At 39.7% G+C, this 25,228-nt stretch overlaps 1 protein-coding gene across 2 annotated transcripts in view; it reads right to left on the bottom strand.

Moving 5' to 3' along the window:
* vps50 (VPS50 EARP/GARPII complex subunit) overlaps positions 1–25,228 on the bottom strand; it is a 138,614-nt gene that overhangs the window by 18,198 nt on the left and 95,188 nt on the right. The window contains exons 21-23 of one of the 2 annotated variants that reach the window (XM_034704659.1): positions 23,538–23,659; positions 18,505–18,582; positions 18,022–18,102 (exon numbers count right to left, since the gene is read on the bottom strand). In XM_034704659.1, the coding sequence (XP_034560550.1) occupies positions 18,022–18,102; positions 18,505–18,582; positions 23,538–23,659 (281 nt within the window). The remainder of the gene's footprint in view (positions 1–18,021; positions 18,103–18,504; positions 18,583–23,537; positions 23,660–25,228) is intronic. The other variant, XM_034704660.1, reaches the window with a different exon arrangement.

Below are 25,228 nucleotides of genomic sequence, written 5' to 3' on the forward strand. Positions count from 1 at the left end.
ACATTTTTTTATTTGCAAGGTTTTATTTTGAATTCAACAACTATTTTTGTCTATAATTTTAGAACAATGCACTGCAGGCAGAGGAACATGTAATGTGTTGCGTCTGGGGTCACACTGTAAATACTAAAGGGCTTTCTGGTGGCAAAATACTCTTAAACTGAAATTAGTGTTTTGGTTTGACTTAGATAGCTGAGCTGACGGGGATCTCTTGTTGGTAGTACACTTACTATTGACAAGAACCTCATTCAACCCCATATCTGTTCCCTAGGAACAGGAACAGTTCTCTAGTAACATATATGGGGTAAAAAGATGGGAAACACTGCTGTAGGAGACTGTAAAATAAATCATAACTCTCCATGTTAACTCTGTTATGGTTTCTGAGGGAGATCTTAGTCCTGTTACTTTAAGAGCAAACGCCACACATCAAATGTTTAACTTGCAAAATGAAGACAAAATGCAGATGCATGCTGGTGGATAAGCGTAATCTAAAATTCAATCAACCTTTAGAAACTCGGTAAAATCTGAAATCCTGCTGACCAAACACTCCTCAACGGCAAACATTTATCTTCCTTCTGAAATATTCTGCTACACATCTCCATACAGCAAGCCTTTTATCCCTTCATTGAAAAAACAATTGCAATAGAAAGGGAAAGATTCCAGCCTAATTTTCTCCCCATCAATCACAATAATCTTTATTTGCATAAAAAGCCACAGAGACTCCACACAAGAGGGGAGTTGGTATTATTCTCTAAGGCACATCAACCTGGCAACATGCTGTATCTCACTGGCATGTAAGGCTTTAAAGCGGCAGACTGAATCGGGGAATCAGCCTCTGGGAGATCAATAGCAATCACACAGGTAATGAACAAATGGGAGCTATTAATGCTGTATAGCGTATCATGCACTTACACACTGCACTCCTGAGCAATCTGGGTCTAACATGGAGTACGAGCACAATCATTCCACATGGCCAGTGGATGGCTTTTATTACTGAGACTGCAGCAAGTACAGCGGAGCTGCCTTAGAGTCAGAATGTTAGTAACTCAAAGCAAAATTTACAAATAAATCTTAGTCCCTTTTAAGTTTATCTCGGATAAAATTATGAGATGTCAACAAAAGAAATAACACACAGTAGAAAATGTCAGTGCTGACAACAAACAAGTGTCGACAGTTTTAAGAGGATGATGTTTTACTTTCCACAGAAATCTGTTCACAGAAAATACATACATGCAGCTTATTATATGGAGCAGAAATGCAAAGTATGCAGGTCTGCTAGAAATGTATCGTCCAGACCTGGTACAATGACTCTGCCTCCTTCTGTGTGGAAAACTGCAACCTCTCCAAAACCTCACCAAGTTAGCTCCCTGCATTCAGTCAAACCTTCATCTCCACAGAAACTATTATCAGTCCTCAAATGTGATCACATTAAGAGGATTAACACCTGAATTAGACCACTCTACTGTACAGTGGAGGGAATCTAATTGTTTTCCTATGAGAGTGAAATAGAAACCTCTCAAGAGACACTCCCTGCCAATATACACGCTATTTATAAGCTACTCATAATGATGAGTTTATTCTACACTTTGAAACAGAGTTCACATCACAAACAGCAAACCCCTTCTCTGACATTTTGTATGTGCAAAAGAGAATAATAAAGCTATACAGAGTTACTGAATACTTATGTATTTGTCTGCTGTCTTTGTGTCCTCAGACAAAAGGCCACAGATCAGAAACTATGCTGATCGTGTAGTTATTCAATTTTCATGGCAACAGTGAGCTTCAAAAGTTAAAGATGCTGTTTTATTATTTTATTTTTTTTGGACAACAAAAGCTTTTTCTTTTAATTGACAAATACTGTCAAAGCTTAATCAGGATTGATATTGTGTTTCTTTATTATTCAAAAGTAAATAATATACTTTCTGTAATTTACAACTATTGCGTCACAAAGAGCTTTTAGCTTAATTTCGTCAAGGGGACTAGTAGGGCTAAATAACACTTGACCTCAGTAATTGTTTTTGTGAAACAAAAAGTACTGAATGATTTAACACTTAAAGTTTAACAACATCATCTCAGTCAAATAGTCACGGTACAAAGGAGAAAGCCACTTAAAGACAGACAGTAACAATTTGCAGGAAGTAAACAGGATGAGTGTTTTGGTTTTGGACTTAATTCAAAAACACCATTAAGAAGTCACTTTAAAGCAATTTGCAGCAGATGCTTCAAGATTTGGATCGCGATATAAAATGTTGTGGAGCAGCGGCTGTTCGCCGTATGTGTGACACACAAGACCAAAAGAAACGTGACAAACACATAACTAAATATGTTGTCTAAAATGTTTGAAAGCTAATATGTTGTACTGTATGACAAGATTTAACACATTAGAGGATTAGTGCTACATTGAAACACAGTCACACCATTACACAGCTGCAGATGTGTCCTTTTTCTAATTCTGATTCACATAATTTCTGATTTCAAAGTCCTTTCTTTGATTGGTGTCTTGTTTTTTTTTTTAGATCTGCTCATGCGAGTGTGCAAGAGAGGATTCTCAGGAACACCTCTTTATTCACAAACCAGGCTACAATGCCCCTGAGAGAACACTCTAATATGAACCTTATGTTAAAGGTCGCCCTGGGTGTTTTGTATTAAAATACATAATAGCTGTGTTAAGACTGTTTGTTTGTTCTGTCTTCCCTACCTCTCTGTCACCTTCTGCCCTGCAGGTGACTCTATTTAAGGTAAAGAGGTCCACCTGGCCTACTGCTGTCTGTAGTAGGGGAGTGGCCATTTGAGTTGGGGACTGCTGCCTGTCTGCCTCTCCTTCAGGGGATTTGCTTGTCATGCTTTGGTTGTGTGCTAAGTAAGAATTTAGTTGATCTTTGTTGAATTATTTCTGTCATTTTATATTAAATCCCTTTTAGTTAAGTGTTTTAAGGTGTTTTTGTGTTTTCATATGGCTCATGTGCAGGATTATTGTTAGCCCCACAGGGCCGTATTAGGGTGGGGCGTAACAGCTGTATATACTTCATAAGATTAATCGTATCATCTGACCATGGTGGCATTACTCTGACATTATAGGGAAGTCTGGCTTGGTCTATTTTTAATTACACTGCATGAGGCTTGACCTTTCATTGACTGAGCCCCTGCAGCATTCAGCAGGCTTTTGAAAAAGCGATGGGAGAAAAGTTGTCTGTCTTTTCCAACTGGGTACAACTCTGCAGGGATTCTGCGGGTAAATGCAAGACTTAAAGAAAAAAAGTGTGGAGAAAAACAAACTCGAACAACACCCATGACATTTAGGATTTTACGCAAGTGCTGCTCTAAATCTGAGGCAAGAAAACAAGAGTAGAGACGCTTCCTAAATGTCTCCATGCTTGTAAGAACCTCACTGTTGTTTCACAGTTACTTGAGGTAACATGATCTTGAAGGTGACACATTGCATGTTGATCAGTTTATTTGGTGGTTTATCTACAATCAATTTATGCACAAAAGGGCAAACATGGTAGGATGGAGTAACATAACTTTCCATTATTGCCCTTTGGCGCCCTGGAATATTTACAAGGGGAAAACATGCAAATCAGATCAGGTCTGATACTTAGGAAGACATGGATACAAATGCTTGGATACAATTTGAATGTCTCTGCCTGGTTTAGTCTAAAATTAAATATTAAGAAGCCTGGGAAGAATATGTTTGTTTCCTCCCATAAATAAAATGTACAAATGAGCGACACCAAACATTTTTTGCTGAATCCCGTAGCAGTCTTGCACCAAATATTTTGCGTCTGTAAGCAGATCGTCACAAAATGCTGCTGATGCATTCAGATGCAAAAAATTTACTTTTCAAAATAGCTTTTCAAATAAAGACATCAACTCTTACATAAGCTACTGAAGTAAATCATGGTAAAATGTTTTCATTCTTTGATATCATTAAAGACACAACTGCTCAAAATCAAGATTTTACAATGGCTCTCAATCAAAATGACAAAACACTTCTTCAAGATTAAAGCAAACTGACTCAACTTTCCTGTGGTGATGCCAAGTGCACACAGAGGAATGCCATATTGCAAAAATTAAGCAGCAGCGATATCACCGACTTTTCAAACTCATGCAAAGGCTTCAAAAACTGGAGGAGAAGCAGACCTTTTTATATAGCATGACTTATAGTGAAGAGGTTGTACTCTATTTGATTTACATCATGCAGCTGCTGAAGATATGTAGGAGGAGTTCAAACCTTAACAGCAGTCTCTCTGCTGTGTAACCAACTTTTCCACAGTGGAGCGCCGTCTATTATTTATTAAGAGGGATGATTTTTGGTTCTTAGAAATGTTCAATATTTCATATTTCTCGTAGGTTTATATTAAGTGTAGTGGGGAGTACATAATCATTTTGATGGCCCGTTTCTATAATGGATTTTCAGGAGGAGAGGGGGCAAAAATCCTTAACATTCTTTGGTTTTAGCCTAAAATCAGAGGATATACTGCATTTATCACAAATGAAACTTATTCAGAAACGTATTCAAAACAAAAATAAACGCTTAACATCCTTCACACATAATCTTTCATTCTAACACCTGCAATCACGCTTCAGTAAATACTCATTACTTTAAGATTAACAAGTCAACACATCAGCCAATAGCATGTGGCTTTAAATTCCTCGTGTAGTAGATTCATTGTTTCCAGGAAAATAAATGAAAGTTGTGATAAATGTAGAAATCACATGAATCCAGTATTAGCAGCGATGGGATGCTACATTGAGTTTGATATTACAACCATATGAATGATTTCCTCTGAGTACAAAAACACATCATGTGCATCCAGGCATGGCAAAACAGCTCCATGGTGAAATGCTCCCACTCGTATTTGTTGTATTTTCCAGAGCGGTCTCAAAATCAAAGCACACACGCTCTTTACTGAGGAGAACTTCACAAATCACAGCTTTTCAGAGAAAATTGTACAACAGCCAGAGGCAGCTACTTTCTAATATGTCTAACATCGATTTGGAAGGAAATAACAAGGAAAATATGCTTGTTTTGATTCCTCACTGGGAAGACATTCACCTCAGTCAGGAGTTAGCTATCATTTACATTAACACACTGAGTCTAATGCGGACAGAGACCTCTTCCAAAACACGAGAAACTAAGCAGTGAAGTGAGACACAGCAAACAATACAGGACAAATGAGCATTATGTAAAGTAAGGATACTGCCTCCACCTGAACCTTTCTGTCTCTATGACTACAGTGAGCATTTCAGCTACTATTTATCTGCCCCCACATCACTGCTTTGAAGGGGTTTATATTTGTCTTTACAGCTAAATGACTCACAGCACAACTCTTACAAAGAGTCTGCAATGGAATTTAAGTATTTGTCATAACATGGTAACAGTACATTCTGTGATCAAGCAGCAAAAAATGAGACTAAGCTCCAAAACTCAAACCTGCTATCCCTCAGGAATTATTTTGAAACTTCATACACTTGGATGACTTTAATTCTGCTTGATTCATTGTGAGGTTTCAATCTATTCACTGAAGTGTACGAGAAACAGCCTTTGTTGACATTTTCTACAGCAATAATTTACACTGAGAGATGCATTTCTTAAAAAAACGTTCTTGTTAAGGGGAACTCAGAATGGCTGATAACTCTGAAGACCAGCAGCTACACTGACGAGTGGGACCCAAAGTAAATTTCAGGCTCTGCAGGAAATAAACAAGGTTGGCAGCCTCCAAGGTGGATGCACTGCAGGGTACAATTTGTTCAACACTGGTACAGAGGAACAGAGAACAGCCGTGCCTGAACCAAGTAACAGAATGGAAATAAGCAAGCAGGACCACTACAGCTGGCAGCCCCTGAAAAGTGCTTCAAAACATGGATTCAGCTTATGATAATACGTACTGGTGACCTCAAGACCAATCGAAAAGAATATGATTCAAATGTCAATTGGTTTGCAAGCAACTTATTCAAAAACTTTTATGTGCTACAAAATTTAATAATAAGACTAACAGTCATGCAGACTGACTCTCTAAGAAATATTAAGTATGAAGTAGGAATGTACACAATTAATTGATTGTTAAGAAATTACTCGAAACACGCATTTTTGTTTTCAATTTTCTGTTACATTGAACAAACATCATGTGGTCTCATAGTACACTCAGCTATCAGGGAGGTGTTTTAAGTTTAAAGCATGTTTCGATGTGATTCAGTTGGTTAAAGGTGTTGTGCACAGCGGAGACGCTCAGCTGGCAGCTGCGGCTGTGCTTCAGGTCTCCACGTGTGCTTTTTAAAGAGGATCAATGCGCAACTGCTGCCAACAACTACATGGGCACAAAGGTTGAGAACTTTAAACAGGACATTTCCCCACCTTTGGACACAAAGCCAACAGACTGGTGGGAATTGCTACTACGCTATGTTTGCAGAGTAGCAACATCAGAGCTGCCTGAGCTTTTCTGAAGCTGGACTTGCGACCCAGTTGCGCTCCCAGTATGAAGTTTCCATAGCCACAAGTGTCTGTCTTAAATGTCTGTTCTGCTGTGGTCGGTATTGACCTAAGGGACCTTTGATATTTTATGGTTAAGTTTAATGCACGTTTTGGTCAGCAGTAAGGGTGTATTATATGGCTGTTACAGCTTGTAATGTAGCATTAACACAGCGTGTAAACCAATATGCTGTAACCTAGCCTGTAGCCCTTTGCTAGTACCAGCTAGCAAGCCTTATGTGTGGACTTGAAAAATGCATAATCAATGAAAAAAACACACACATGTATTACTTGGTTAGTACACCTTGTTACGTGGTATCAATACAGCCTGTCAACCTTTATGCTCTGCCCTTTAGCCCTTTGCTAGCACATCAGGCAGCAGCTAACAGGCATGTTGGGTGTAGGACTAGCCAAGGACTTTGAAAACTTACATTCGCTTTGTCCAACTCCTCATCGAGAACAACAGCAACTTTGTTCCTTTTCATTACACTTTGAAAACTTCACAAGAAACATAATAAAAGTTCACAAATGAGCCTTGAGCAAAAGAAGTGTTTTTTTTCCCATTGTACCAGAGATAAGGGAAATATCTGTATGGGTGTCTGACTCCTGAGTATGATGAAAAAATGGATGCCATGAAGCAGGACTGGAGGGAGAGAACAATTCTTTTCTTTCTTGCCATGTTTAATTATCTGTCTGGCACCAGAGCTCAGATAAAAGCAACCCTCTAGTTAATGAACCATTTTAAGACCTTTTAGCTAAACGGTGGGTAAAAACAAGACTGAAAGTTCTCAGTGACAGACAGACAGATAGTTTCAGTCTTTTTATTTTTAGAAGGGATTACTCAGCCCAAGAATAATACTTATAAAAAGTAACAGCATGATCTTATTAAGTAATTCAAACCTTTGACTTAACATACCTCTGCACTCTGGGGGACTGCACAGATTTCACACATAGCAATTATCTTCTATATAGTTTATATATTGTATATATGAAAAAAAACCAATTATATACTGGATTTACATTTCTAGAATATTATGATGTCAGAATGAGTATTAGGAACTCATTGAAGTCAAAGTTTATGACTTATGATTTTTCATGAACTCTCCTTGGGTGAGTGACTGCATACATTAAAGCACTGAGAAAGACATGCTAAAGTTAAGATTAACACCATGTTCAAATGTTACAAAGAAATCAACTCTAAAGCAACATCACAAGTACAGGGCTACATTAATGGAAATCACATGATGGACATGCTAATAATTCATTTGGATAATATATTTGATTCACACGAAATACACTCCACAAAACTTTGGTGTATAATGTTACAGATGCTAACAAACCAGGTGTCTCTGTTTCAATATAAAAGTATGGTAGAGGTTTCACTATGCAACCCTTCCCTACTTAGTCTCACTTGAGTCTTGTTTCTGCCTTCATTGACAGACGCTCCAGCTAAGGTCAAAGTCCTCTTAGAAAGTGTCATCCTTTTGTCATTTTAATATAACTCCCTCAGTCATGCTGTGGAGGCTTTCTACTTGCTCTCAGGCACTGTTAAAGACATCATCCCTGATCGATAATTTATGCGAATGGGGCAAAACACCAGAGTGAGTCAGACTGGGGAAGAAGTGGCACCAATCAGCTTCCTGAGTTAAAGAGACTGCCAAGAGACGAAACATGGGATTATCTGTACTTTGAGGGATATTGTTTCAAGCCAACCTATGATTTCATTAGGAATTCAGGAGAGGACAGCAGCATTACCCCTTTGCCTTTGGGGAAGAATTTCTTTACTTATTCTGTCAGCTTTACAAGCATTCAGCAGTTGAGAGAGAACAGCTTGCCCGAGAGTGCAAACATCAACTTCACAGTCTGTGAGGACCTTTGTTTTCTGTGGACACACGAGCGGGTGAAACAAGTCTTGTTTCTGCCTGCTAGGTATTAATGCTGAAATGGTTTCTCCCAAATGGACTAACAGCCTAGTTAAGTGCGATGAAGACATCAAGCATCAAAGCCAGGGAGCTTATCTACCCTTGTGTAATGATTAGAGATGAAGCCTCTGGAATTTTCAAAGAATATAGTACTTGTAACACTAAAGATGTTTTTAGAAGAGATGTGGGCGAAGCTTTGAATAATATTAAAAATAAAGATACTAGCGTAACTTGATGACTTTGAGTCCCTGCTGTTTTTATTTTTTTCAAATAGATCAAAGACAGAGAAGTATTCTTAGTGAGGATATGGTTAAACAAATGCATAATGTGTTTGTATCAGAGTTGTCTGGGTTACATATTATTATCTGTTATGTTACCACTGATGAATAATGAGATTTTGCTATGCTTTGTGACATCAATTCTTTAAGTGTCTCCTGAGAAAACAACTGCCCCCCGCAAGTCTTAACTCCTAGCAGGGATGCATCAGGGTGGTGGTCTGGGAACCACCATTGTATCTGATCTACAACCTAGGTGCCTACCCATAATTCTGAAATTTGAGAAAACACTTCAAATACCAGTTGTGTCAAGCTATTTAAATTGTTCTTGTTTAATTTGTTCATTGCAAATAGCTGAAAGTTTGTACATTTTGAGAATAAACCTAATTTGCAATGGGGGTTAGATAACAAGGACTATTGAAGACACAAATGGTTAATAAACGCTATTCGAACATGTGTGTGCACACATATATTATGCCATCCCTTTTTATGTAAATGGGTGCCCCCAGTCAAAAAGTCTGGACACACTTGACTTTTGGCAACATGTTTTAGGCTTTGTACATGTTTAACTTGCATTTTTATATTAGCATAACCCCCTGAAAATGTTTTGGCACAAACCATCTGAGAGCTTTAACTTGTTTTTTCATCTCCAATATGACACTACTCCATCTGTTCAATGAGTAAACAACCTTACCAGGCTCCTTTCATTACACATAAGAAGCCATTGTCTGCATTGTGGGCCCTTGGGTTTCACTGAGGACAACATTCTCTGTTTTTTCAAAGTGCTGATTCAGTCCCACCTCTGCTGCTGCGGAATCTATTTCATCCTTGGGTTTTCCCCACACGTTCACTGAGGGGTTTGTTGTGAGCAGATCAATTTTGATTAACAGCCCGAGGTATTTTTGTGGCGGGTATGGGAGGCCATATCTGTCAGCCACAGCAGACACCTGAGGGGAAAGTGGAGCTCCCTCTCAGTATCATATCTGCTGGATCCATCATTTGAACTGTGTGAGGTAAAGTTATAGATGCCTGGGGGGTGGACCACAATCAACCTCAACATACTAGAGAAGCTGTGCATATACAATTAAATACTTAAAGGTATGAGTAAAGTTATACACCATTGTCTCACTTTATTGGACTATTGAGGACTTTGCATTATTTGAATCAAAATCTTATGAATGTTGATTGACCTTTCTTGTTTCACAGAAGAAGTAGTCCACTTAAACTCTGATTGTGTAATCAAATGTTTGTAGCTGGAAAGTAAGCTTTTGATTATAGACCAAGATTTAAGGGCTTTAAAATCAACATAAACATCTCTTGATCCAGAATTTGGTTAAAAAGAAAGTCATTTCTTCTCAATTTTCTTTGCTACTTTATTTTTATTTTTTAAGTGGCAAATTGGCTACTTAGTGAAATTTTTGCATCTCAATTGCTCCGATTTTCAACAGTAAAACAGGAGCTTTTGCATTTCTAGATTTCAAAAAATGACTACAGTTTGAGAAAGAGTTGGTAAGTTATTCCCCCAATATATATATTTTATTTTGTTTATTTTGTTTATCAGATTCTATTATTTGAAGGTTAAGAACATGCTCTTTATATTGTGTATGCTATGTACATCCTCTAAAGACTATAGTAAAGGTAAGGTAAGTAAAGGACTGTATAATGATATCCAAAGTACTTAACCTTACACCTTAAAAAAGAACAAAAACAAAAAGAAAATTAAGATTTGCTTTACACTAACCCTTATAGTTGTTGCCCTTTGAACCTCAACATTTGCAAAAATCTACAAAAAAATGGGTTTCATCTGTCAGACAATCCCCAATCTGATCCTAGATTTGAAAGGTACAGTAATCTCTGAGAGCTTAATAATTCTGTAATCGCCCTTGTCTGGACGGAAGCTTCCCACTGGGAGTAAAAAAGTGATCTCTCAGCTGAAGTGTCTCAGTCTAACATGATTGACTGCTTACTCCTCTCCAGTCTATCCCACTGAGACTGACGGCCATGTTGAGTGGACTGGCTGCCAGGCAATTACTGTGAAGTGGATCCTATTGCACCTCTTCGTCACTCTCATACAAGAAATGTTGTTTTCATTAGATGAATGTCGAATGGAATTAGGGCTTTCATTTATTTCAAGCGTCAACGCACAAATCTTCTCGGGTTATGTCTGGAAACTTCAACTCCCAAAGCTGCAGGTCGGCTCACCTGTCTCGTCAGACAAAACAGGCGGGACTGAAGACGGAAATAACTTTCAGTAGAAGCTGAACAGTAGAGTTTCAAAACTGATACCAGTAGGTGTACCACAGTGTTTCCCACACATAGACTAACCTGGCAGGGCCACCCATATATTACATTTTCAGCTGCCCAAATATCACACCAACCATTTTTATAATTCATCAGTATAAGATCACTATCCACTGCCAATGAGGACTATCGCTTGACATTATCTGCCCTTGCATCTGATAGCTAGCAGTAACTGACACATGCTCTGCAGGATTGAAAAGCTTAAAAGGAGTTGTGTTATTCAAGCATTTTTATCAGACTTGATTCTAATTAATGTTGTCAAAACATCGGACACATACAGGAAGTTTCTCTACTATTTGGATCAGGCAGGAAGAAAATGGTACCAAAACATCTCCACAAAACATGGAAAAAGCAAAGAGATGAAATACAACGTTTGTTAAATTACTGTGATTCAGCTCATGAACACGTCTGTCACACTGGGAGTTGTGTTGAGTCATTCACACAAGTTGCAGAAAGGATGCTAGGTAACTGACTCCACAGGGATCAACTGTCTTCTCATCACGACTAAGGAGCATGAACCACAGCTGGGCTTATCAATGAAAAGATATGTGTGTGTTTCTGTGAAACCCAACGAAATGTCGATACCAGCGAGGCTCTGATGACTACCGTGTAAAAAGTCACACCATGGAGCTTAATTATGATCCATAATCCCTGTCAAATGGCAATCCCTCAGGTCACTTTCACCATTCACAGGGAGAGACAGTAGGCCACAACATAGAGACGCATCTGGACAGTGATGTGCCCTCATGAGACATGCAGAACTAATGACTGCTGCAGTGTGAAAGAAACTGTACTTAGTGTGTGTGTGTGTGTGTGTGTGTGTGTGTGTGTGTGTGTGTGTGTGTGTGTGTGTGTGTGTGTGTGTGTGTGTGTGTGTGTGTGACATGAGAGGCAGCATGCCAGAGTGTATTAGCAGTGCCAAACCAGAGTAGCGAACCACAACCACAACACATGCTCAGAGATTATCACTTAGGACAGGAATACAGCATGAAAATGACACCGGCAGCAGTGGCTACTGTGGTAGAGACATTCGATGAGACCGTGTTTGTATAAAGTTTGTATTCGCTCTGTTTAAATGTGTTGTCTTGTTTGTTAGTGTGTTTCTATTCATGTTGGCAAGCACCCTTTACTGCCAGATTACTGGTGCCAACACTGAAATTACCCAGATTCTCATTCCTGCTGCAGAGCCAGGCCCGAAAAAGTCTAATTTTGCACTAAAGCTGAGCACCCAGAAGGGACACTTATACAAAGAAACTCACATTTAATCTGCTCTTTCCAATACTGTGAGTTTACGTCAGCAATTGTAAGACTGGAAAAAAGACATTGTCTGCTGTACAATCTCATCTTCATGCCTGTATGGATGAAGACCACTCAAAAAACACACCAACAGCTGATGATTACTAACTGATGATACAAGCTTGGGTTTCAGAGTTGAGAAGTGTTTCATAATTGGTATGATTAGGTGGGAGGATCTGTAAGAGAAGGTGGTAAAAAAAATGGAGTGACTGATTGAAAGAGTGGATACTAGTGGATGACCAATGAGAGCTTGCGGCAGCTCCCTCCACAATGATGCCTGCAGCTCAACAGCTGTTACAGCTGAACTTTCTGGCAGCGACAATATGGCCACAGATGTGGTTCATGGCACCATTCTGACATTGCACTGTCATCTCACCCACCCAAAGCAGAATGGATAAAGGATTAGACTGTTTCCAGCATGAATGTGGGGTTAATTATTATTTTACACCACAGATAATTCAGTTCAAAGCTTCTTGTTCGGATGAAGGTGACACATCTGAACCTGAAACTTGTGTTGATGACAGCGCATGTGATTACAACATCACATAACAGGTGATTTGCTGAAAGAACTGAGAAGGCAATTATGTCCCTGCCACTCTCAGAAGTTTCTCTCAAACCTTGCCAGCTTCCAAACATTTCTCAGTGAAATATTCAAAGTCAAAAAGTGAGTTAACTCCAAATGAAACTGTCAAACCAAGGCGAGCAGCAGGGTGTCAGGGAGGTAATCAAGAATAACGGAAGCAACAAAATGGAACGTAAATGAGGGGATGATCTTTTACTTTTGGCCCATGGGGCTCCCAATTTAACTACCGGAGAAGAAATTAGATGGAATTTCACCGCCGTCCATATGGGACTCCAGTCATTACCAGCGCATCGGTTTTGGAATCAAACAGTTGCGACGGTGAGTCAGGTGAAGAAAACCACAAGGATTCACCGGCTCAATTGAAATGCAGCATGCAATTAACTTTATAATCTGTTTACAAATGAGGTCTACCCTGCCTCAATCTCAGGAGTGCCAGGGTGGGTATTAGTATGCAGGTGGAAAAATGTGTTAGTGTACTCTTTTTGAATACATTCAAACTCTGGAGTGAAGTCATCTACAAGAAAAAAGAGGGATTTAAAGGCCATATAGAAACTAGATATAAAAAGTTACAAATGACAAAATGCATTAGCTCTGGAAACTTCGGCTCTCAAACAGGTATTCACATTCAATATGTACTGTAATGGATAGTGTGTCAGTGAGATTTATGTGTTCAGGTCCTGATCTGAAACACAGGAGAGCAGAAAGAGCGTAAGACAGAGAGAGGGGGGAAAAAAAAAGTGCTGTGTTAGCGCAGCATTTTCCCAATATTGAATGATTTATCGCAATAAGCTGAAAGAGCTCTGCATACGAGAAAGGACAGATTAAAAGCATTGGGCGATGCATTAGTGAGAACACTGCTGTAGTTACACAGGCTGTATCGTTGTCCTCCCTCTGAGGACACTGACTGTGATAGCCAGAGTGATATCATTACGGTCATCTGTAATGTATGTGTGAGCATGTTCGTGGCAGGTTTAGCATCGTTTTGTCTCATGACAGTCTTTCATTCCAGTTTTCCACCTCCTTCCAGTCCATTCATTTATCTGTATTTGATCGGTTGTGAAGTCAAGTGGAGAAAACACACCCTCCACAGAAAGCAGCTGAGCCCGTCTGGCATTAGAAAATATCCAACAAATTAACCAAAAAATGAGCCCCGTTGAATAATTTGTCATAGGGCCTCTTTAGAGAGGGAAACATGTTTCTTCATCACACCGCTGAAAACAATTTTAAGCTTTTATCATTTTTTTGTCTGCTTTATATTATTTATTTTTTCGCTGCTTTATTTCACTCATGTTTCCTCCTCAGCCTGAGCCCTGAACTGCAGAGCTATAAACATCACTGCTAAGCTGCAGGCATTGCCATCACATCAAAATGCCATTACGCTGCACTGTCAAATAGGTGCTGTGTTTTAAAAGGGGAATTTGGGTGCTGTGTGGACCCTTGTGCTGAAAAGGGGCTGATTGTATCTGAATGCAAAGGTGATGCAGGTCAGAAAACAATTCCCTACTACGTTCACCTTACCTCTCATTCGGATGAGCTTTATATTGAAATGGGACTGGTGTTGATGGTCACCATTAAGGCTCCTCATTTGGATTGACAGTTGCAATCAACAACCCAACGCAATCCACATTTGTGTTCAAGTCAGTGTTTCAAAGTTGCAGAAATATATCAGACCCCCAAAAAAGAAAAGGCATTGCATGGGTTTTATTGCAACTTAGTGTACGATGTAATATGGATGCACAGATTAAATTAGAAAAGGTAATATGAGAGAAACAAGCAGAAAGCCCCACAGATTCTAAGAAAATGAAAAAAGAAATAACATTATTCAGGATCCCACCATGGGAATAGACAACATTTTATTTTTCATTTTCTAATCAGCTGGCAGAGGAGTGTGAGTCACAACTGGTGACATATGATAAAAATCTAATTTAAGTGTGCATAAGCAATATTGGCCTCTCTGTTTTCTGGAATAGCTCCGGGCTTTTATTCTTCTGATGAAAAGCTGCACTAATATTGCTTTTTTTCCACAAGCGTGAAATTACGTGAACATATTATTTCAGAATAATAACAGAATGATATATGTAAACAACTGATTCCACTTAAAAGGAAAACAACTTGAGTTTTAGGATCCACATTTGAATTAAAGGCAGAATCTCCAAACTACGAGTTCAGTAAGCCATTCATTCACATTTCTACTATAGTTAAACTCGAGGGGGAATAAGCTACTGTTTTATCAACATCAACAGAATTATATATTCACCTGCAGGGGGTTTCACTTCAGCTGCATTGCAGATTAGAGTCAGATTGAAGCCCAAGTATGGCTTCTTTGAACCTAGTAGGGATTGGCATTTCAATCTAAAACACTATTCGATAGTCACTGGCATCTATTTGGCGATTATTCGGAATTGGAATCGGGACGAGATGCTGCTCGTAGCGGGCACTTAGATAAATAGTCTAAGTGCCCGCTTAGTCTCAATCTTTTTATCTGTGTTTCTGTGACACAGCAGCATGGCATGTATGTTTACATTCTACAGATATGATCATTCTCTGCAATTTTCTCCATTTCTTAATCTCACACCAGAATACAAGCATTTCCAGGGACTGTCGCTAATTTTCTTCTTTTACTGTGTAATGCAGTTGGCATTCTTCATCTTCTGCTACTTAATGCGGTAAGCATCAGCTTTACGACACTCCATAGCCACCGTATGGTGGTAATAGCGTATTAAAACCAGGCACTGGTAAAAAACATGAAAAATTTTACTTTTAAAATGAGATAATATTTGCATTAACTCTTCGCTTTTGAATAATTGAACAAATATTCAAGCATTCTAAAATCATGACATCCTTAGAGCATAGGCCAAAAAAAGTGGTTTGATTAAATTTAAAATGGACTCATGACTTGACTTTGACTCAAGCACTAATGACTCTGAATCTATTTGGACTCTGACTTATATTCTGTCAAAGTCTGTTGTATAAATCTTTTGTATATGGCCCTTCAAATTGATTTAGTTTCAAAAAGGTAGGCACTAGTGTTCATCTGCATGTTCATCTGCATTCACATCTACACACCCTACAGCTAAAGTTCTTTCCAGGATGCAAGAGGTGCCATGTATCATGCATTTTACTTTCAAAGATATTATAGCTAATGCAAACAAGAGCAGTGCAACGAGTTTAATATGTAAAATAACTTTTAAGGAGAAGATTGTGACAAGCTCAAAAGACCCAGAAAAGTAAGAGTGATGCTAAAGTTACTCAGACTGTTGATAACATTGCTGCGACCTAAAGTTCACATTAGCCTCTTTATTGACTCAACCACTAGGTCCAAGATATCTGGGTGGTTCAAATTCTGATTAATGGCAGGGAGGTTGCAGGTATTTTTGGGTTGATTGGACACCTGCATTGATGCCACCGCAGCAGAAGCAATGAGTACATATCTACATGAGGACAGGTGCATTGTGCATTAACCCACGATGCACTGCTGTGATTTCATTGATCATTTAAATCTCCAGACACGCAGACAGGATCAGTCAGAATGTAATGTTGGAATATGAAATGTGTTTTCTACACACCCAAAAGGTCCATCACAGTCAGTTGAAGTTCCCACAGAGAATACAGGTGCATCTTAACGATTTAAAATACAGTGGAAAAAGTTCAATGTTTTCCATCAGTTATCTAAGACAGTGAAAATGTAATAAATTCTGGACTCATACCATGTAAACCGAAATGTTTCAAGCATTTTTCCATTTCAATTGAGATAATTAAGGCCTACAGCACAAACAATTAAAAAACAAGACACATCATGAGTTTTAATAAATTGCTATTTGAACAGAATAAGCACTGTATACCAGGACGAGCAACCATAATCATGCGGAAGACTGCTGACTTGTCAGTTGTCCAATAGACAATCATCAGCACCCTCCACATGGAGGGTAAGCCACAGAAGCTCACTGCTGCAAAGGGCAGCTGTTCACAGAGTGCTGTATTGAAGCACATGAATAGAAAGTTGACTGGAAGGGAAAAGTGTGGTAGGGAAAGAAACACAAGCATGACCATGACCGCAGCCTTCAGAAGTCTGTTGAGAAAAGTCAATTCAAGGAAGTTAGGAGAACTTCACAAAAGAGCGGACTGAGCTGGCAGCCACCACGCACAGACATCTACAACCGCTGAATTCCAAATATAAAGTCACTCCTGCACCAGAGACATCATTAGAAGTGTTTGACCTGGGATAAGGAGAAAAAGAACGACTGTGCTCAGTGGACCCAAGTCCTCTTTTCAGATAAAAGTAACATTTTGCATGTCTTTTCATGTAAAGTTTCTACAGTCTGTGATGATTTGGGGGCACAATGTCATCTGCTGGTGTTGGTCCACTGTGTTTTAGCAAGTCCAAAGTCAACACAGCATCTACCAGGAGATATTTTGGAGCACTTTATGCTTCTACCAGCTGACAAGCTTTATGGAGATGCTGATTTCCTTTTCCAGTAGGACTTAGCACCTGCCCACAGCGCCAAAACTACGACCAAAGGGTTTGCTGATGATATCAATGTGCTCGATTGGCCAGCCAACTTACCTGCCATGAGCTTGAAGCCATAATCATTCAAATTAAAGCAAAAAAGCATTAGAATATTTCACTTTATTTGTAATGTTTATAGTAAGTTAATCATTATAGTCCTTCTTATAATACATAACACTAATTGTGATGGGGCTGGACTCGTACTCGACTTGGATTCATCTTTAGTGGCTCACACTAGGGCTTAAACATTGGGAACATGTGACTTGAAAAAGACTCTAGGTGTGGAGAGTACACTTGGATAATTGTCCCAATGTAGTGTCACAGAGGGGAGCGCAGATTGAAAGCTCTAATGGATTAACACACACATCCAGCCTAGAAACATGGGTAGGTGTGTATATGTGAGTGACCGCTGGCCAGATAATGACAACCCATAATGCATTTTGTGGCAGCACAGGCCGTTGACACTTTCAGCAGTGAGACCACACATACAGTCAGAGTGGACAGAAAAAATGACACATTCAGGGGCATAAACAGGTGAGAGGCACATGAGGTTGGAGGGGATGGAGGGAGCACGTTCGTGTCAGAAAATGAAACAGGGGATGAGATAACGACGGATGATAAAATAGGGAAAGAAAAAGAGTGAGAAAGTGAGGAGATAGTCAAAGTCTTACAATGTCGATTAGGCTCTCCTGGATCCGGTTCAGGGTGGTTCTCAGTCGGCTGCTGATAAGGCCCAGACCAGATGACTCATACTGTAGAGACACACATGTACACACACAGAGAATAAAGTAACGCACTTCAGCAGAGTGTGAAAGCACACAAATACACATCTGCTCCCATCTCATAGAGCCAGAGAGGAGATCATCTTTACCCTTATTTTTTTGGTAAACTCTCATGCCAAACAAGGAGTAGAAACTGGGAGGAGGGGGCGTCAAAATCAGACAATCACACAGGCTACAGTGGTTTACAGACTGGAGGTGAAAAAAGGAGGGTTGAGAAGTTGATATTACAGCAAAGTCAACATCTAAATGCCTCTGAAATTACTTTCAGGTGCACTTGATGTTCCACAAGAAAGCAAATCACGCACACTTTGAGGGTGTCAAATTAACTACAGCCTTCACAGGGAGGGACAGCCCTGTCAGATCTACTCTTACCAAGCAAGCAGGGCCCACCACCCTGACAGCACCCGCCTCTCTGCCACCATGAGTCGGCAAAGACGGGCTCGGGACAGGCTATGGATGATGAATGGAGAGCAGTAAGGAAAAACGAGAAGCAAAATCCCAAATTAAGAAGGAAAAAGATGTTAAAGAGAAATAAAAGACAACAAACAAAGACAACAGAAATATATTAATGGAACACATAGGTGTGATTGTTATTATACACATACATTAAGTAACACAGAAAACACTTACATGTTATTACTCTATGATGTAAGTAGTCAGAAACTACCCATCAGCTAAGGACAGTGAATGGAAGTTTTGGGTTTTCTTGGGGAAGGCATTTTCGCCTTTAATGGAGAGAACAGCTGAAGAGAGACAGGAAATGTGGGGAGCAGAGAGTGGGGGAGGACATGTAGTAAATGGTCGAGGCTGGAATCAAACCTGCGACCTCTGCGACGAGGGCTATAGCCTCTGTACATGGGGCGCGAAACTACAACTCACTCCCAGATCAAACTCAGCCCTTTAACATCTCAAGGCCAAATTCCAGCAGATCCGTCACGGCACCGGATCTGATAGGTTTCTATTCTAGTCAATCTGTTAACCCCCACGGGTTTCCGTTCCGTTGCTTTCCGGCTGTGTCTCTGGTCCGGTAGATCGGAACGCAACGGATCAGATAAAACATCCAGTTCATTTTCAGAATAAAACACTCTGTGTTATTGTTAGATCGTTTTTAACTCAACTATGACAACAAAATGTCATTTAGAGTGGAGGCAGGCCTGGAGTCATCAAGTCACAGGTTTTGAGAGGCTGATAAAGACAACATTGATGAGGAGAGGAGGAGGAGAATCCTTGATTCAGTGATTGCCGCAGGAAAACCTTGGTCACATGACTCCAGATATCCGGCGGTCCTGCTCCGTGCTGCGTTCCTAAAACGCAACCGGTGGATGTTGACAGACGAGAGAGAACGGAGCCGGACTGCAGTGGATCGGAGGCGGACCAGACACAGATCTGGTGGAAGTCCTGTGTCAGAGATTTGATGCAGAGCCGGGTTATGTGATGTCACATATGAGTTTGTCTAAATTTTAATAGTCTTGATGGCAAAAGGTTTATTTCAAGGCTTCTCAATGCATTTTTTTTGACAATTTCAAAGCTTTCAGTACTTTTAGAAATTAGTTATTGATATTTTACAGATAATTTGACAAGTTGTGAATTATTGCCTGTCGTGACACAATGAAATTTACGATGCATGACTTCTCTGCTAATGAGATTTTTACTTCAGAAAGCAACAGCATGCTGCTAGGGTAAACATAATGTATGAAGCATGGGCTATTTAAAATGATTAATTCATTTGAGATCAAGCCAAAAATAGAAAAAAAAAGGAATACAATTTGGGGGTAATGGGTTGATTTACTGATTATAATTCTCAACGCCATTAAAGCTGTAGCAGGCATTTCATTTGAATTTTGGTTATTAATACATTTTGTTCAACATATGTCACCAACTAAAAAAATTTCTAACAATTAATCTGCTCCTTTGAGTTTAGTTGGTTTCTTCAACTGATCTGGTCTGATTCAAACAGCCAATCAGGCTTAGCTTCCATGTAACTACAGCAACTCTTTAAAAGCTTGAATCATCCAACTTCTATATGACCTGTGTCACAGTTCTCCCTTTCTCCCCTTTCCTCACACAGCTGCACCTGTTTCTTCCTTATAACGTTTTTGGGGTTTATTTGCACATGTGCAATAAAAAATGTATAACCTCTGTAAAGAACTGTCTGTGGGAGTTTGGAACCAAGGATAAAAAAAGTAACTGTTCAGAGAAGCCATCTTTTCAAATGTGACACACTTTTCTGCACCGTTCTGCTCAATCTCAACACGACTTTCTACTCGATTGTCTCGGTAGCTAGGCTCTCTCCTCCCTCATTTCTACGATTGCATTATGGCACAGAGTGACAGAGTACAGTCATTCATCTTTATTCCTCTTCAATCGTCTTGCTTTCCTCTGTCTCCTCTTGGAAAGAAAGACGAGTGAAGCATCAAAGTCCATGGGGCATAACTTTGAAACATGAATCACGTTTTCAAATAACTGTTAATCTGCCTCTCTTGGTTCCAGCAGAAGAAAAACTCAGTTGTTAGCGACGATGGAGGATCTCTCAGCACGGCACATAATGCATCTTTAGCACATGTGTGACAGAGTCAATAGTGCAGATCCAGTTGACAGCGCCAATATACACAGATAATGGGCTATTTACCCTTTTGAATATTAATGTTACCCATTACTCTTCACACAAAGAAGTCAAGCAGCTCCATCTTGATTCTGGCGGTGTAAAAAGAGCAGAGCCCAGGTCAAAATACCAGCATATGTGCAGCAAAATCTGCATAAGCTGTTAAAAAATTCATGGAGACATTAGCATTTTACTGTAGGTGCCTCTTTGGGAGACACTGTTCATGAAGTGGGTGGGTTTATGATATTACACTTAATGAGACTAGAGGTACTGGAAAATAAAGAGAAAGGGAAAGTTTAAGAGCGATGTGCACAGAAAGATAAAGAGCAGCAGGGGGAAAGTAGAGGGGAAGAAAGACAAGTGTGAGAAGAGCAGAACATGTAAGATTAAGGACACTGTATGGCACAAAAGATGTGAAAGTGTTGGATGAAAAGGAGGAGTGGCAGAGAAAATGACTTATAGTGTATCTCTGAAGACAGAACATTGAGGAAGAAGATGAAAGAAAGCAAGAAGACAGAGCATTCACATATATTCACTGTATGAACTCACAGAGGTCAGATTGAGACACATCAGGAAAGCGACTGCTTCACCACTTGTCAACTCTCAACCAGCATACCCACTTCCTTCATCTCCCCATCTCTCTCACACACACACACACACACCTACACACACACAAACACACACACAAACACACACACAAACACACACACACACACACACACACACACACACACACACACACATATACACACACACACACAAACACGAAAATAACGCGTATCATAGCGACTCCCACAGAGAGCGTTCATCCTGTTTATCTCTTCCACCGTGAAGGGACAGAAGTCATTTTGTTGCTATCATTACCACATCCCTGAGGGTACTGCTGCTGACACAAATGATGTTTTCTTTCTTTGTGAGGCGCAGTGTAAATGTCATGATATTCTTTAGATGGAGAGGAGGAGAAGGGGACGGGCTTGCAGATTGTAACCTATCATTCAAGGGAAATTTCAACTGAGACAAACAGCCGTGAGAAAAGATTGAAGCAGCAGTTATTCCCCAGTCTCACTGTATATCATCTAATAAACATACAAAAATCATCAATCCTCTTTTAGAAATAAATGCGGCAATTTTCTTAAAGCACCAACCCTCTGATGCAGCAGCAGGATTTTATGTGACTGCCAGCTCTGAGGTGGAAAAAAAAAACAACTTGTGACTACTTGTGGGGTAACGCTTACTCACGTCTTTGCTCTGAATAGCAATGTAAACGATGTCACCCAGCAGGGCTATATGATGCTGCAGCAAAACATCTGTTTAATATTTTATGCTTCAAGGCTTTTTTAGTTCTAAAAAAATAACTTTATAGATTACAAAAGAAATGTAAAATGTCTTCCAAGAATTTCTACCAAGTCCAGTTCCCCTTTATGGTTAAATCTTTGAATTTGTAGCAGTGGAGGACAAAACACAACAGTGCTCTGCTATGTTACAGCTGTGTCATGTAGCTGGTAAAACCATAACCTGCTAAAAAAAAAAATGGACAACACTGCAATACCCAAAATTTAAGCAAAAACAGTTGGAGCTCCCTCTAGTGGCAGGCAGCAGTATAGGTCATAAATTCTGCCTCCTCTAAACTAGCTAACGGGACATGAGTCAGACTTTCAAATTTAAATACACATCAACTTCTTCTCGAACATGGTTCCTGTTGCCAAAGTTAGTTCATGTCATCCTAATTTACGCCCAATCGTTAATTTTTCAGAGAAGTTTATTTTTTATAAAAGGGGGATATAAGGCCTTGATTGACAGCTCTGTTGACAAATGCTGCTCCTCTGGTGCTGTGCACACCAGATTTAGAAGAGCATGCATGAGGAATTGTAACGTGTTAACACCAGAGTCATTGAACCTTCTATAACTGAGAGAGCCAGCTTTAAATCAAGTCAAAGAAACCTGCGCTGAAGATTTTTGCTGTTTTATCAATAACTTAAACGTGTGTTCTGGCAATTAGGAAGGGCAGGACATCTATAATGCGGCTCCATCAGCCGAACCATAGTGCACAGACTCTGGATCCAGAATCTCCAATGAAAGATGTCAGTGCCTGTCACAGGGGGTTTGGCCTTGCCTTTGTACAATGGGGAATGTCCATTTTTATATACAGTAAAGCCTGGTTTATACTTCTGTGTTGACCCTACGCATTAATGGCTAACGTGGTTGTGAGCAATACATACTTATGCGTCCACGTGCCTGCGTCGCTCTGCAATACTTTGACAAAATGCTTGTGGGCAGTGTTGTCTCTGTGATAGTTGAGTCGCATGTTTATGGTCCCGATACAGTTTCTGGTGTGTTTTCACAGAGATATTGAACATATTATGTTGAATTAGAACTTATACATGTTGCCATTGATCATACAGCAATAATTACAAGGAAGAATAGTGAGAAGATGTCGAAAGAGATGACATTTACAGCCAATGTACGGCAATTCCTGAAGTGTTGTAAATGCGAGAAATACAATGTGGTCCAGTGGACCAATCACAGCGCTTGAGGTCCGTGTTGCCTCAATGCATAGTTAAATTTGGGAGGAAGTTTCTGTCAGGCTGTTTTCTGCATTGGAAAACGGCTACACAGACCTACGGCAGAGGCTACAGCGTTGATTCCACACAGAAGTATAAACCAGGCTGAAGTCAATAATAGATGACATTAAAGATGGCAGAACAGCTATAATTCCTTAAAAACAACAACAACAAACAACCTTTTACATATGCATTTACTTGTGTAATTAAAAGTAAACAAAGGGATTACAAAAATACTGTACCATGTCATTGCGTCCAAAGAAGGTGTAGACAGCATACAGGTAGTAATCAAACAGCTGGGACACACAATGAATGACATCAAAGGCGATGGGCTTCAGGATGTTCATCATCTGCATGTATTTCCCTGTGCAGAGTTGGAGTAAAATAAAAAGTCAAAAGAGCTTAATAGGTGCATGTATTCCTGGTTGCATAACTGGGTATGACACAGTGGATGCCCATACTGCTGCAACCCAGTATCGTTTTCCACTGAATTTGGTTCCTCAATTCCAAGTACATCTTTAAGGAGATTAAAAGGGTTCAACTAGAGGAAGTTAATCTGGGTGGAACAACACTCTTTCAGGGAGAACTTCTGCAGAAGCACATTTGCATACATTCAAGAGCAAGGACTTAATTTAGCAGGGAGGTAATAACAGCAATGGGTACAGAGGTACAGGAGTGTAACAAGGTTACCACTGACTCAGAACTGATGAATGGAGGGGGGGGGGATAAACTCAATCAAGCTGGCGCTATTTCTCTCACACTCATTTTTCACGTCCTCTCTCTTGAAGGGAGTTCTCTTGAAGTGAGGGAGCAATCTAACTCCATCACAGGCTAGCGCTGCACAGAGTGAATTAGAAGTGATTGGTTGGGATCAAACTTTGGATTCTCACTCGGTTAAAGTTTTGCTACATGGCTCGGAATCAATAAGACCAATTGTGCAGTGAAAAAAAAGACAAACGATAGATGGAATTATGGATTAGTATGAGAAGGGAGAAGAAAAGGAAGAATACATTCAACGGAAAACAAGACATTTAAATTCAGTTTTCAGTTAAAATGTGAAGACTATATAAGTGTTTCAGGACAGTAAAGACAACATGGGGCATTATTAAAGCAGAAATCAAGCAAGCAAATAAAAGACACAAATTAAACGCAACAGAAAATGCAGAAAAAGGAAGAGAAGAGTAAAAGTTTTGTTCGATAGACTTGAGAAGTTGCTGATTGAATTGAGAGTGGTTTTGGTGTATGAACACATTTATAGTTGTGGAGTTCATGTCACGATGTGTAGGTAAGATGTTAAGTGTTAAAGGGTAAGAGCAGACCTGTATCAGCCTGAATACAATAATTGAATTCACATAGGAGGAGATCATACAACCACACCGAGAGATAACTGGCTCCTCTAATTCCCTTTCACAAATGAAAATCACATCATTAGGTTTATGTCGCCAAAGGGCACGTTCTGCCATGAAGAAGCTCCGATGTCTTCAAAGCCACATTAAGAAGACATGAAAGCACCTTTCTGGGAACAAAAGGTCAGAGCTCAGGGCAGAGGCTAACTGTTATTATTGGGGCTCATTCACAAAGGTAGCAGCTGAGACCCGAGTGTGACGTCTGCCACAAGATGCTGGCTTTACTGGCAGATTAATGGGAATCTCTGTAGATTAGAGAGGACACCCAATGTGGCTGTGATGTGCTTGCTCTTAAGAACAGTTTAATATTGTTGTTGCATATTTAAATAATTTGTTTCCACTGGGGCAACATATATTGCATTATACACTATTTACAGTGCAATATAAAGTACCTACAGTGCAATATACTGTACATTATCTATTATGCATTATACATTATCTACAGTCCAATATAAAGTATCTACAGTGCAATATACTGTATATTATCTTCCATGCAATATACATTATCTACAGGGCAAAACACTTTA

The sequence above is a fragment of the Notolabrus celidotus genome, chromosome 16 (assembly GCF_009762535.1).
Source record: "Notolabrus celidotus isolate fNotCel1 chromosome 16, fNotCel1.pri, whole genome shotgun sequence".
In the NCBI taxonomy this organism is placed as follows: domain Eukaryota; kingdom Metazoa; phylum Chordata; class Actinopteri; order Labriformes; family Labridae; genus Notolabrus; species Notolabrus celidotus.